The 15,839-nt window shown below is 39.7% G+C and overlaps 1 protein-coding gene across 1 annotated transcript in view; it reads left to right on the plus strand.

Annotated features, from left to right (window-relative positions):
• Window positions 1-15,839, plus strand: part of LOC127350580 (ephrin type-B receptor 1-like) — an 86,476-nt gene that overhangs the window by 25,938 nt on the left and 44,699 nt on the right. Inside the window, exons 2-6 of the mRNA XM_051377327.1 lie at window positions 3,288-3,352; window positions 4,153-4,443; window positions 5,225-5,443; window positions 5,545-5,725; window positions 13,800-13,955. Of these exons, the coding sequence (XP_051233287.1) occupies window positions 3,288-3,352; window positions 4,153-4,443; window positions 5,225-5,443; window positions 5,545-5,725; window positions 13,800-13,955 (912 nt within the window). The remainder of the gene's footprint in view (window positions 1-3,287; window positions 3,353-4,152; window positions 4,444-5,224; window positions 5,444-5,544; window positions 5,726-13,799; window positions 13,956-15,839) is intronic.

Consider the following 15,839-nt stretch of genomic DNA (forward strand, 5'->3'; position numbering starts at 1 on the left):
AATGAAATATGTTTTTGGTTTTCGACTGTTGGTTGACAATACATTTATTTTGAGAATGTTACCTTGCACTTTGGGTAATTTTAATGAGCTTTTTCACCATTTTTTTGTGCCATTTTCTAGACTAAACATTTCATAAAAGTGCACATTTTTCAATCTCTGTTTTAAGTATAGCAAGATTTAAAATCTCAGTGAGCCCCTTTCCTAGTTAAATAAAATCAATCAATACTTAATACTTTTTAAATTAGCTGAAAACTATCATTAGTTGCAGCAGTAATGAAGGGAGAAAGATGATCAGACGTGTGTGTTGAATTCAATTTTTTTATTCATTTATATTTACTTCATATCAAATAAGTAGTTGGATGTATTTCTGTCGCCACATTTCTCTTCCAGCACTTGGTCATAATGCTCAAGCTGTGAGCGCGATGTAATAACATGAAATGATGAATCACAGAGGCCTCCCAAGAGTTCCTGGGCATGATGGCGCAATCAATTTTCAATAAATGTATTACCAGCAAAAGTTTGTGTATTGTATGCTAAAATAGCCTGCGAATATGCCTTTTAACAGCCTGTTTTGAAGTAGAAATATGGTCGTATGTTGGAGTGTGACAGTGCACAGCCATTGTTCTATTCTTTAAGCAAAGCCCTGAATCAAATCCCATCTTGCAAGACTTTGCTGGAAGGTAGAGCTTGTAAGACTACAAGAGCTATTCCAACATCTCTTCTGTCAACATTGTGGGTTTCTCTCTATATTAGCATTTTTCTTTTTATTCTTATTTATTTTATTTTTTTTAACCCAAACTTCAAAGACATCTGAACAGGAAAAATATGCAAAGCAGAAATAAACTGGGTCTATATTCTGCCGTGGATCGGTTTTTGAAAATCTTTGTTGACAACATGCCACTAAACGCACTGAAGCTACAAATTAGATAGTGACAATTGTCACCGTTTGAGTAAGCTTTGGTCCAAGATTTTGATAGTCGACTACATATTCGCGTGACAAGCATTTCATTTTTCCCAAACGACCTTCACTCCCGAGGGAGAGCTGAAAAACTGGGTTCTGCCGTAATTAGGCTAGCTCGCTGACAAAAAAAGAAGCACCCAAGGTAGAGGGGGAGATAAAAGACAGGGAGGTAGAGTGAAGGAGAGGATGAAGGTGGGGAGGGTGTGAGGAGGAGGAGGAGGAGGAGGAGGAGGAGGAGATAATGAGAAGCAGGGTGACAGAATGAAAGAGTGCAAGATCAGGTTGTGAGGAGGAGAGCATGTCAAGAATCAAGGGGGGGGTTGTTTGCCTGCGGCTGCCTCACGGTGTGATGTCGTCGAATCTTCTCACCATGTTTTATTACAAAGGGGACTCGGCGTTAGGGTCTGTGTTGTCAGCATGCCAACTAACTTATGTCGGCTCGAGTGTCTCAGCGTGTCCACTCGCCGCTCTTTGTTGCTTTTAATTTTTTCCAACAGCAGTTTTAGTTTCAACCAGGAGTAAAGCAGGAGAGCCACATGAGCAAAAATGAAACATTCATGGGAGAAAAGACTTCATTTCATGCTGAAGAATCGCACAAAAGCTCACAAAACACCCACAAACCTGAAACAACAAAGGGATACTTTCTATCATCTATCTTTTTTCCTTCTAGCAATTTCCAGTGTTTGAATAAGATCTTAAATTGTGCTTAACAAGGTGGCAAAATATATTTATTTAATCAGTATTTTTACACAGTGGAATGCAAGTTTTCTTCCATCACTCCATCATCCTAAATTATGTGGTTTTCCTTCCACTTACTGTACTCCACTCAACATTAACATGTATGGACATATATGTAAAATTTGTTTCTCCCAGCCTGCCAGGCTTTGCACATACCAGGCAGTAATATGCTTAAAATAGCTCTAAGGAGTGCTCACATAGCAATATTTTACCATTAACACAGTGGGATCTATAATATGAAGTGACATGTTTTTACAGTGAACGTGGCCATCTGGGCTTTTGCTGTCAAGTAGTTTTGTTGTTGAGTTATCTTATATAGGCTATATATATTTTTAGCTTTCAGACATCTTTGTCGCCATCTGAAGGATAAACAATTAGCTTTGTGATGTGCAGTACTGTGCCAGTGTGTCAGCCAGCTGTGACTTAATCAATGTGTCAGGTATGTGAGGTACCTTAACAGATAAAGCGGAGGGTGTGTGTTCAGGTGGGGGCATGAAGTCATTAGTGGAAGCTAGATCAGCTGAGTGCTCCACACACTCACATAGTGTTGTCTATTTAATGACTGACTGATTTAACCTGTAATCTTATTAAATGTATGCTAAATTAATATTATTTCACTAACAATTAAAGGGACTGCAATTTGAAATTTAGAGAATAAATCTAGGAGTGGGCAATAGGTCCTCTATCACAGTATGTTTTAATTTTATAGCACAATCAGCCTGATATACTGGAATATAGTTTGTTTATGGATTAAACAACCAACCAGGACTGCAGTCCTGCTCATTGATTTCCACTATTGTCCACAATGGTCTACACCCAGAAATGCGAATAGGTTATCGTTCCTGTTATAAACAGAAAAGAAAAATGTCTCGGGTTGACAAATTTATATTATCTCATGGAACACGGTGTTATATTGGCTAATTACATTACATTTACTAATCCCTTTAACGCTCTGTTGTGTTGAGAGTTGAGCTTATTTGCTGTCCTATAAGGATTAGTATCAATTTCATCTCTGTGTGTTCAGTAGAGAGACCGGTAGTGGACATTTTTAAGCTTCCCGCTGGGACTGTAGGTGAAGGTGGCTAGCCATGGCTAAAAGAGAAGGAATATGGCTTCTGGTTAACTCCAAAGTTGTCTTATTTATTTATTGTTGGGTCTTGGTAGCTGGCTAGCCACTAACAAGCTTTAGTTCAGGAATTACAAGGCAGTCACTAGCCATTAGCTGAAATGGTAAACTAACACTGCATTCACCCTTTTTTAAGACATTGCTGTTGCTAACACTGTTAACAACTGCTAACGTCAATGCCATAACTGCAGTCGTATTCATAAAATATTAGAGTACTAACTTACTATTACTCTGTACAGCAGGATATTATAGGGGGGTGGAAATGAGAGCGGGAGAAGCATTAGCCTACAGAAAAGGTGTAAAGTGGGATTGTACGAATATGAATGACATGCATCACTATGCAGTACTAAAGTTGTCATCTGAGCTGACTATTAATTTAAACTCATACCTGTCCTCTTCCTGCTTCTCTCTCTCTCTCTCTCTCTCTCTTTCTCTGCCTGTCTCTCTTTCTGTCTGACACAGAGACAGTGATGGATACAAGGACAGCGACAGCTGAGCTTGGCTGGATATCGTTCCCTGCCAATGGAGTAAGAACAATGTGCAAAGGTGTACTGTATGTGTGTGTGTGTGTGTGTGTGTGTGTGTGTGACCCTTGGGGAAAGCAGTTTGAGTACACTTTACAGTGCTCCATTAACGAGTCTGTCAAAATCTTAATTACAGTTGCAAGGTGACACCAATTAACCACTATTGATGCAGAATAGAACGGACTCCAATAGATCAGAGAGGGGGTAGCACATACGAGCTTGCAGTAGATGAATGAATACAATAGAATACAATTATACAAAAAAGAATAAAATAGAAAAAATGGTCATCCAGTCACTTTCCTGAACTCCTTGTATTTTTTAAATTCTGGCTTGATTCCTAGCTGGTTGCAATGGTCTGCTCTGTGTGTGTGCGTGTGTGCGCGTTTGTGTGTGTGTGTGTGTCTCTGTGTGTGAGGTGAGTGGCTCTAATTGTGATGAATGGTTGTCCCTGTTCAGAAAAGAACAAGGTAGAGAAAAAAGCGAATGAGGGAGGTAAGTCGGGAGGTAGGAAAGGGGGGAGGGAGGGAGAGAGAGAGAGAGAGAGAGAGAGAGAGAGAGAGAGAGAGAGAGAGAGAGAGAGAGAGAGAGAGAGAGAGAGAGAGAGAGAGAGAGAGAGAGAGAGAGAGAGAGAGAGAGAGAGAGAGAGAGAGAGAGAGAGAGAGAGAGAGAGTTTAATTTGTGTCAGGTCTTGGTAAACCCATTAATCATTTTACCCTCTCCTCTACCCTCTTCCTCTACTTCCTCCCCTCTCATCCATACCCCCTGCCCCCTCACACACACACACACACACACACATTCTTCAGTGGGAGGAGGTGAGCGGATATGATGAGAACCTCAACACCATCAGGACATACCAGGTGTGCAATGTGTTCGAGCCCAGCCAGAACAACTGGCTCCTCACCACTTACATCGACCGGCGGGCGGCACAGCGCATCTACGTGGAAATCCGCTTCACCGTACGAGACTGCGCCTCCATTCCCAGCGTCCTGGGCTCCTGCAAAGAGACGTTCAACCTGTACTACCTGGAGACCGACAGGACCGTGTCAGAGGGCATCAAAGGGGTGGAGTACTGGGCCAATGCCCCTTTTCTTAAGGTACTAGATCTAGAAACTGGAGCCTTTGAATTGTGTGAAGAGCTGCCGGTTCTGACAAGATTTTCAAACTATTTCAAAGTAAAATTGTGATGATAATCAACATTTTTCTTTGCACAAAGAGACCAATATTGTTGGGCTTTGTTATGGCCATCAATTCAGCTTCAAGTCTGATATTTTTTGTCATTTGACATGTTAATGGGAGTGTTAAATGCTGCCGTACAAATGAGTCTCATCAATTCACTACTTTGGAGAAAATGAAGGCCAGAGGCTGGAAATCTGACATTTGTGCATATTTAGTAAATCGTCTCTGTCCAGTGAAAATCACGTATCTGCAAATTTTGCAATTTAGATTTTATAGTTTTTTTTAAAAATGTTTCTACTTTTTAAACTAAATTAGCAATTGAATGGGAGGACCCTACTGATGTAACTCTTACTGATCGAATGTGTTTTTTTTTCCTGTGTACTTAGGGATTCATATTTGACTTCTCTACTAAAAATGTCAAGTACACAGTCTTATGCAATTAACCACATTTTTTCACTGTTGTTTCACACTGGAAATAGTTAATTAGAACATAACAAAATTATATGTTATGTTGTCACAGGTGCATTTATTCAGTATTGTACAGCAGATTCAACCATTACTTAGTGGATCTAAAATAAGAACCACAATTTTCCTTTATACAAAGAACAGAGACAGAAGAAGCTGAAAAAATAGTCAATTTACAACGTTTTCTTTGCCCTTTTTCCTCTTTCCTATCCTCTCTGTGTACCTCACTGTAAGGTGGACACTATTGCAGCCGATGAGAGTTTCTCCCAGGTTGATTTTGGTGGACGGCTAATGAAGGTGAACACAGAAGTCCGGAGTTTCGGGCCGCTGTCCAAAGGCAGAGGGTTCCACTTGGCCTTCCAGGATCTGGGCGCTTGCATGTCCCTTCTGGCTGTCAGAGTATTCTACAAGAAATGCCCGAGCATTGTGCAGAACTTTGCTTTTTTCCCAGAGGTGTGGACCAGAACTAAATTAAATCTGTTGTGCTCTTTTCATCAGAGTTTGGTGCAGCTGTTGTCCACCATATTAATTTTTATGATTCTGATTCTGTGCAGACACTGACTGGAGCGGAGTCCACCTCATTAGTCATCGCTAGGGGAAGTTGTATCCCCAACGCCGAGGAGGTAGACGTGCCTATAAAGCTCTACTGTAACGGAGACGGAGAGTGGATGGTTCCCATCGGCAGCTGCAGCTGCAAGGCGGGTTATGAACCAGACAATGGCAATGTGTGTCGAGGTAAATCTGCGCATTAATGATGCCGCGCTCGTTCAAACTGTCCTCGTAAAAAATGAGGGAAAAAAATAAAAACAGCTGCAAATTCTGCATCAAAGCATATCAGAGATTATTCCATGTAGACTGAATTAATTATAATTTTTGTTTAAACCTGTTCTAATGACCTTGCTACAGCAAACACTGTTGCATGCTGTGCACCAATAACACTTTTTTTTAATTTTGTATCAACAAACAAGACAGTATGACAGCAAATCAATATCCACCAAACATGCCTCTCATAATCAACCACAGCACCCAGGCTACTGCAGCATGCAATATCTCAGGGAGAATACATCAAATAGGTATCACCAGGCATAGAATAAAACAAATGTTTACAACCTTAGTTCTTATATTAAATGCGTGTGTGTTGAAAATATGGTATGGAAAATATGTTTTGAACAAAATGTGATCATATCAGTATTCTTTGTTTTCCATTCACGATGAAAAATGTGCCGTGTCTAAGTCCTGGCTTGGTCTACAAAACAGTGTCATAGCTGGAATATTGGATGCTGAGTCAATTCGGTACAAAAATGCAAATGTATTAGTGTGTGCAGGAGAGCAAAGTATGTCATTGCTGAATAATCACATGTATATATTTTCCTATGTATTTTTGCCCAAGGGTGCAGCCAACACTGTTCCATATGTTAATATTAGTAAAAACAGACTTGAGTGAACATGGCACAGAAATAGCTGCCTCTACCTCTTTCACTTCCTTTTTATATCTGGCCTCCTTCCCCATTTCCTCTGCGAAGTAGTACCCATCATTTCTTATTCTCCCTGGAGAGTCTCGTCTTTTTTTTGTGTGTGTGTGGGGCATGAGTGTGTGTGATGTATGTACATATGGTGAAATGATAAGTGAGGCCCCTTCATCCCTTGTTAATTAGTTTAGCGTGTTCCAGCCAGATTAGTCTACTGCAAATTATTCCTGAACTGTCAGAGAGTGTCTCGAAGAGATATAGGGGCATCTTAAAGGGAGGATTGAAGGAAGGAAAGAAGGAAAGCAGGAAAGGAAGAGAAGGAGACATAAAGACAGGAGAGCCCTCTGGAGAGATGGACTGGTAAGAAATAAAAAAGTTAAAGTTAAAAAAAGGACAGTCCAAGGACAGAAAGGTAAAATAAAATGTGACAGATAAAAAGGATAGAGAGTAAAAAAAGGACTGATGAATAGTATTCTGTCTCCAGTGAAATACATTAAAAGCTGAAATGTTAGCTTTGCCTTTGGCGTCAGTGTCTCTTCTTGCACGAAAATACTTTTCCTTCATAATATTTGAGTGGGTAGAAGGTAAGCCAGACACGACTCATGGGAGACAGTGATTAAGTCTGACAATACTACGGTAATCTTGATTGCCATTGCAGAAAGAATTAAGGTGGAATTTGTAGTTATAATAAGTCCTCACAGTTCTTTGCTCTGGAGCTCTTTTAAAAAAAAAAAAAAAAAAAAAAAAGTATTGAGCTTGTAATTGTTGCCCCTGAAATACAAAACTGGAGAGTAGATCAGCGTGAAATGGCAAAACATTTTATCACAATAATATTTTTCATTGATGTCAATATTTATGACTGGATAAATTAAGTCACAATTTCTGTTGAGTTCAAGGTTTCTTGAAGCTTGAAATTCCCTAGTAGGAGATTCACATCCTGAAAAATGAGTATGAGCTGCAAACAGAATATCTATTTAAATAAATACATAAATAAATAAATACAAAAATAAATGAAAATCTTCAATCCTGTTCCACAGTGTGAAATGTTTACAGCCAGTGAGCTTATATCTTTGGCCTGTTATGATCATCAGTAAAATTCCTAATTTTCGATAGTATTCTGCCAGCATGTGTGATGTTATGGTTTGTTGTGGGGTTGTTTCTCTGAGAGCCTTGAAACTTGTTCCTGGGGATGGGTCTAATTACTGGTGAGACTGCGCTTGCACTCTCTTTGGTATTTCTTATCTTTTATTGCACAGGTTTTCCCCGTTTCTCTGTATACATCACCCATCTGTTTCATGTCAGACTTTAGCCCTTGTTGAGATTTCTCTCATCATCCACTGCATGGACTAACAGGACTGTAAGTGTCCCCACACCACCGACTTCTTGTTACTTTGTTTGTATCCACAACAGCTCTTTACATATTGATCTGTTGCTCTCTTTGCCGACATGAAATTGTTTGCTCAAAGGGAGTGTTTTTCTCTGCCATCCGACTGTCCTACTTTGCGTCTGTGTTAGGATTGGCTTATTAGTATGTTGTCAAGCAATGTAACTTAACTTATGGACATTATATTGAAGTCTCTGAATTCCTTATTGATAAAATATTCTATCGCAGCCAGTGTTAATATGATTTTTATTGTCCAGCCATACTAGAAAGTCTGACTGGATGCAGACCAAAGACAGACTCCGTTGACGTGACTTGACAGTTTCTGTGATGGCATGTCTACGTACACCTGCCTCTTGTGTTTTTATTGAAAGCTTTTATGCCTAAAGAGTGATTTAGGATGTCGTGGGACAGAGCATGTCCCGTCTGTCTCCACCGAGCTGGCATCTTTTTGGTGTGCTCTTCTGCCAATCAGCTGATAACAACTTGGCAGGAAACTGGACTCACTATTAGAACAGATGGTTGTGTGTGTGTGTGTGTGTGTGTGTGTGTGTCAGGCCACAGAGATTGTGTTTATTTTGCACCAAACCAGCATATTGTGCAAACCATCCGGCAAAACTGGATCAACATCAAAGACCTGTGTGTGTGTGTGTGTGTGTGTGTGTGTGTGTGTGTGTGTGTGTGTGTGTGTGTGTGTGTGTGTGTGTGTGTGTGTGTGTGTGTGTGTGTGTGTGTGTGTGTGTGTGTGTGTGTGTGTAAAGTAAACAAATATTCAAATAGACCTTTACTTCAAATGCACAACTACAAATGTAAGCGCTACCACTGAATACACAGAAAGTACCCCTGCTGTGGACCCCAACGATGCTCTAAGAGTTTTTAAAATCTGCAGGCCTTTACGACACACATACACACACACACACCATGCAAGTTTTTAATAATTGATCAGTGAGCTTGTATGCCAGCTTTAGACAATTGTCATCCACATGGTCACTGTGTGACTCCACACAGCTGGTTTAAGGCACAGAGGGAACCAGTACTCCTAGAATGTGTCTCTCTGAAGTATTGACTTTAGACAATGGTACACTATTTAAAATCAATGGCACCAATAAAAAGAAATGTTAATATGTCAAGGCCAATCAAAGTGACACTAAAATTCTCTTACATTGTATCATATTAGAGGCAGATGACAATGATTAATCAGTTTTTAATAGAATCCTACTCCTGTCACAACAACATTTTGGACCATTCATCCTATTAAAACATTAGAAATAATTGACTGTACAAGCGTGCACACGCACACGCACACACACACACACACACACACACACACACACACACACACACACACACAAAAAAAACATGCATATGTAGTGTTAGCAGTTACACAGCTGGACACAGAAAAAGAGAGAGAGACATAACTAATAGAGAGAGGAAGCAAGACTTGTTGCCATGGTGACACACCCCATGTGTATGAGCAAGGTTGTTGAATAAATGACCTTGACAAGCCAGATGTCTATCTGCCTATTCAAGCCCCACACACACACACACACACACACACACACAAAGAGAGGCACAAGCCATTGACACTCCTGAAGAGATGACTTCAAAGAAAGGTTGATGTCAGAATATAAAGAAACTAACTGACTGACATAGACCGACAGAAGAAAAGGAGGGAGGAGAAGGTGTCTGACATATGGAGAGTCAGGGAAACGTTGGCAAAACTGTAGCTGGAGATAAGTTAAATATGTGAGTGTTACAGTACATTTCAAGTAGTATGTACACTTTGCGAAAGGGCACAAGACTCAGAGAAGGGGTGCTTACATATCATTCTGTATCAACCCTCTTTGATCCTGTTGGATGTTTAAGTAGAGTAACAGTAAGCCTTTTACAGCCATTTATTCTTTTTTTTAAGTATTTTTGCGCTTTGTACACAAACAGTGCAGGGATGACATGAAATTAGAGATATAGAGCTTCAACAGTACTCAAACTAGGAACCTAAACTATAGAGGGACCTTACAGCTTTTATACTTTTTTAATCTCTTATCAAAATAGTTTTCAATGAATTTTCTGTCGGTCAGCAAATTGAGTAATCTGCTATTTGTTTTAGCTCTTTCATGATGTTACTGAAATAAAAACCAGTCCCACGTTTCATAAGAACTCCTTTTAGCACCAGTATCAAAAAACACCTCAACATCTCCTACTCAAGACTAAAATAACATTGTTCTACCCAGAGAAACCAGGGCTCACAACCTCCTCCACACCACACAGGAAGGAGAGGACAGTTAGGCCCAAGGACTGTGCAGTTCACTGACGTTACACCCTTTCTAAGTGGTGAAACAGTTACTCCACGGCATAATTTGGGGCCAGCGACGTGTAAAAAAAATTGTTCACATTTAATCCAAGCCTGACGAAGTCCTGCAATGTGATACGAAATGCTCTTCACAGCTGAGTCCTGTGTAGTTTCTTCAAGCTCTGCGGTTCATGTACAATGTAATATGCAGTAAAACACGGGGGCAAAGAACAGCATCCGCCGTTGTAAATCATGTTAGAACAAAAGCATCAGCAAAACCAAGAAATAACAATATAACATTTCAGGAGCGTGAACACAATAGAACAGTACTGCAGAAATAGCAATATTGAGAGAGAAGAATAAAACCAGCAGTTTCATTGTGGTTCACCTCCCCTTATTCTCTCATCCTCCATTTCTTTGTCTTGCGTCTTTGAGTACTTCTTTATTTGTTTCCCTCTTTGCTTTTGCTTTTTCTCTTAAGGACAATCTGTCTGACCCACTGAACACTTTAACGTTTGATTAAGCGACACTCTGAGACTCTTAACTTACTGTCTCATTTACTTCTTTCACTCAATTCATGTTATCATTTGTATGAAGTCCCCTCTGTCTTCCACCATAAATCTGTGTAACATTTGCATTTTGGTCTTACGGCATCTAAAGCATCTTGGAGATAAAGTGAACATTCATTACAGCGGAGGAGGGAAAACAAAGTGCTAAAGATAAATCAAAACTGTAAAAAAGTAACATTAAAAAACCTCATCTGGTTTTTCTCAGCCTTTTGGCAGAGCTTTCGATTCAGTCTAATTTCTCATTTCACACCTCTCTGTTTCCCCGTTTGGCTTTATTTTTTGTACTTATAGTCATAATTCAGAATGTGTTTGCCCTCACCAAAAAGGCACTTATGAAATCCCATGTGTGAATTTAAAACAGGTGTCCTCCTGGGACACAAAGTACTCTGCCTTAACAGGTGATGTGTCTTACTTCAGATGTTTATCATGATGTTACATTTGATTTCTTTAGCAAATATAACTTTCTCTTCTCCAGCTTTAAAGCTATATTTTGTAACTTTTCCCCAATAAAATGACTACAATAACAGCATACAACAATGGATAATGTAAGTACACAACAATGGAATAGTTGTTTCCAACAATGTTCAAACCCAGAGAAATTTGTAATTGCATTCAGCTAACAGTGCGTTTCACTGGTCTCCTTTCAATGGCATCATATCCCCTTTGTATATGCATCAGTGTTGTGGTTGTCTGCCAGAAGCTGCCAGAATCTTTTTTTAAGCCATATTTGTACAGTACACTTTTTAAACCTGTCTCATTTTTAACTATATATTTTAAGTGGATGAAGGATTTTAGTCATCGAACACAAGCTAAGCAAACTTAGTGGCAGCTCAGCTCGCGGAACGTCTGAGTAGCGCCAGAGAAATAGAAATTTGTAGGTGAAACTGCTTTATTCAGTGTTTTTCTGGTTTTAATCACCAGGTCTTGCAGCCCCCCCAACGAGGTCCTTTGTCCGCTGGACAGCATCTAATTCAGTTTAATTCAGCTTGCAGTGCAATGACAGCAATGGTGGTGAATACAACAACTCCCATTATCCCACGCTACTTCACAACATCATCAAACGTCTTATTTTGTTATTCTTTTGATGTGAGAGACCCCTTAGCAGCAGAAATTGCATATTGTATGATTAAACTAAATATAAGTCTTTGTTTAGTTTGGCTGTTACTCTCAGTACTCATTCTCAGTAACACAGTCACTTGTAGCAGTGCCGCTGTGAAAGCAGAGTTTCTGCAAAAATTGGAGCTTTGAAAGGTTCAATTGCTGACCAACTTGGAAATGTTAATGACTAACCTGAGTTACTATCAAAATGCCTTGAACAAGGCACCTAATATTTGTACAACTGACAAATAATTGACAAGTACTCAAGCCTGAAACATGAACTCTTCCTGCACTCGATTTAAGTAAACAGTGCTGAGCTGGCCTTGGGTTTTACTTGAACATTTCAAGCTAGTAAATGACTGAGACTGCTCTGAAAGCCCCTTTAACCTGCTACTGTGCTGCTTATTATTTGCAAACTGAGCTCCCATTTTGGCTAGGGCTTTCTTGTAAAAGTGATCTTAAGAGACCAGTAAAACAAAGGCTGAATAAATAAAATAAAATAATAATAAAAACATATTCCCAGCAAACACACAGAGGTAAACAGGTCTATTTCTGTTTCAAAAACATCTTTGAGGTTACAGAAACATGACTGTAATTGATCAGCAGCACTATTAATAACATGTGCTTATTTCATTCAAAGAACTGGTGAAATATATACTGATTGTACATTTAACTAAAGCAGTAGCAGCCATGATTCTGCTCTATGACATTGTGTTTAGGCAAAGGTCTGCTATTAAAAATGCAACACTACATTTGCCAGGAAAACAAAGGCATGAAGCATACACCTGTGGCCTTCCAGAAACATAATGTATAGGGAGTGGGTTGGTGTGGATGAGCTGTTCTGAGGGAGTACAGTAATGTGGAACTGCGTGACGATTGCCCCTGGATGAACTGGGAAGCTATGCTACAGCACAGAGTCATATCTGACTAGTTTTGATGTGCTGAAAAGCTTGGACGTATGTGAGGTTATATGGCAGCAGATGGATATTAAATGCACATCATCCAGTGGTGGTAACTAAAAAGGCTCAGGCATGTTTTATTACATTTTTTAAATGGGTGCTGTTCTTCCTCAAATTTAAGGCTGAAGAGGGACACATGCAAGACCTGCTGTGGCATTTAATCTAACAAAATATTGAGACTGTATTGAGAAAGGACCCCTGTTAACTGTTACACCATCAAACGGCAAGCTGGGTACAGCTCTCCATCACTTCTGCCTAATTCGATCGACTTCACACTTGCTGGTTGTATTGCTGACCCAAGGAAGCGCAATGTTAACTGAAGTTGTTTGGATGAGCAGTTCTCAAGAAAGCTGCAAGCTGTGGCCATTATTTTTCCAAACAGGCACATTTTAAACAGGCACTGTGCTAGTTAAGTGAAAAGGAGGGCCTTCATACAGCCTACTAAACACTGTGGATGCGAGACAGGCATCGCCTTAATTTAACAAAACTTCTGTAAGTCTGTAACTCCAATACACACTGGACAACCTCCATTACTAGACTTGTCTTATCCCCAGCAGACTGCAGTGCATATGATGAAACTCCATACAAACAAACACGTACTGTATGCTCAACACAAGCTGGACGAATAAAAGTTGGATAACAAAGGCAGACATAATCATTTAAGAATTCATTTGAGTTTCATGTCATAAAGGATAATTTAGTTAATAACTATGGACAGAAACAACTCGTACAGAAACCACAGAAGTGAAATCATAATCTACGCCACAGATAATCAATGTGTGCACAAAATGTTTTTGTTTACTTGTCTGAACAAGATAAGATTGCTGCTACTCCTAGAAAATCCCCCTCTGTGCTTTGTCAACCTCATACTACGAGTATAACTCTACTGGTACAGCGTCTTTCAAAAATAAAGTTTACCAAATGTCTTGCAATCAAAAGGCGCGCAAACATAGCTTATTGTTGTGTTTCATTCATGTTCAGGATGCATGGTTGTGTATTGTTTTTTATTAATGCTTTTCCCCTCTCTCTCTCTTTCTCTTCAGCTTGCCCTCAGGGCACCTTTAAATCGTTCCAGGGGGCAGGATTATGTCAGCAATGTCCGCTCAACAGTCGCTCCACCATCGAGGCTGCCACCCTCTGCGGTTGTCGGAATGGCTATTACCGAGGAGACATGGACAAACCAGAGGACATGTGCACCAGTGAGTCTCTCTCTGTCAAACAAAAAGACATGCTCAATAACTGAGGGTGATTTTGCCTCAAGGTAATCAAGACATAATCTGAGAGGGCAGATTTTTGGTCTTATTATGTACCAATAGCTGACATATTACAGCATATCAGTGGTTGACATCACTGATGGTCCAATATCTCATTATTGAACTAAAGGCCAATATCTGTTTTGATTTATTATTCCAACCTTAATTTTATGCACCTCATTCAGAGAGTGTGTGCCGCAGTGTTGCCGTCCTTGTTTGGGGATTTGGGGAGCAGTAAGTAATAACACTGTCACATTCCTCAGGCTTTCCATTGAAGTGAATATGTGTTTAGTGTGTTGAAGAGGCTGTATTGCTATGCAAGACGAGGCACAGAGTTTGAAACATGCTGCCTCTCTGTTCCACAGAGAGATGGTGTAAGTAGGTTGAGACATGAATCATTTGGACTGTCTCTGCAGCAAGTCTCAAACTGTGAAACTGTGTGTATATGTCAGTGTGTACTGTGTGCGGAGGTACATGTGTGCGTGTTTGTGCACGTCCTGGTGACCTGGATACAACTTCATGTTTTTTTGGGGGCTAAAAAAAACCATTCATGGGTGGGTCTTTATTTTACTGGTTTACATTTATGAATGAATTTGCAACATTCTGCCAGCAAAATACATAAAAGGTAACCCCAAAACTGTAGAATATTCTCTCAGGTGGTGTTGTATGAATCACAACAGTGAATATTGGTGACTATTTTATGAGCCCTACTTGTAGCCCTTGATGTCCCTATGTTGACACTATACTGCTCTACTAATTCATTCCATTGCTCAAAGTTTGAATCTCTTTCACACCTGTAGTTTGGTTCAGTTCTAGTCCAAAATAAGAATTCATTGTTGTCTTGTAGTTCTGTTTTGTGAACAATGGGTTATCACAAATGAACCAACAGGTGTAAAAATGAAGTCATATGGACTGACAGGTAACTTGATTGTTGAGTTTTGGTGTTGTCCTACATCCTCAGTGCTACATGAGCCCACAAGGGGAATCAAATTCCGGTGACTACCAGCCAGGTCATGCAGCACTTCTGCACTACTGCTTCTTATGTGTTTATTTATCTTTTATGATGGTCACAAAGAGCAAAACCCCAACTGGACCTCATATGCCATAAATAGTGAGGTAGAAACAGGAGGAAAAGGGACATTTTGTACCTTTATATTAAGGGGGACTGGTTGCTGTTTGGCATCTATATTTGGACGTTGTTGGATTAATATAACTACTGCTTTAATGTGTATTTTGCATTTTACTGCCGTGGTTGTTTGAGGTTAAGCTAATTTTAACCAGATACTGTTGGCTAGTTTAAACTACAGCAGTACATCATATTATTAAAGATTGTTATATTTTTGTAGCATCGCTGTCCTCTGAGAACCACGTATCTCTAAAAAGGCAACTTTTCATGAGCTCAGAAAAACAGGCCTGTTTTCAGCTTTGTCAAAATGCATTTTCCAGCTAATCCAAGAGGGTTTTTAAATAGTTTATTTTAGCTTAAGAAGGAGGAGAATTTTCTCAAACCATAAAGGAACACTTAATCCTTCAGTTTACCAGACATCCACCACTGGTAGATGGATTTAATAGTTTAATATTCATGCTAAAATTACTTATCTACTATCACACATTTCTGTAGTTGGTTTGCTTTGTTGTTACACCACAAACAAACAGTATTGGACTTAGAAACAGGCAGAGAACCAACCTTTCAGGTGTTGGTCCAGTTGTTCAGTCTGCACCAGAGTTTAATTGATCGCCTCCTCACTCAGTCTCCATAAACCAAACCAAATGTTCAAATGCGCCACAGTTCGTTTGAACCAAGCCAAACAGGTTGGGCGTGAAAGTAGC

The sequence above is a fragment of the Dicentrarchus labrax genome, unplaced genomic scaffold, assembly GCF_905237075.1.
Source record: "Dicentrarchus labrax unplaced genomic scaffold, dlabrax2021, whole genome shotgun sequence".
In the NCBI taxonomy this organism is placed as follows: Eukaryota; Metazoa; Chordata; class Actinopteri; family Moronidae; genus Dicentrarchus; species Dicentrarchus labrax.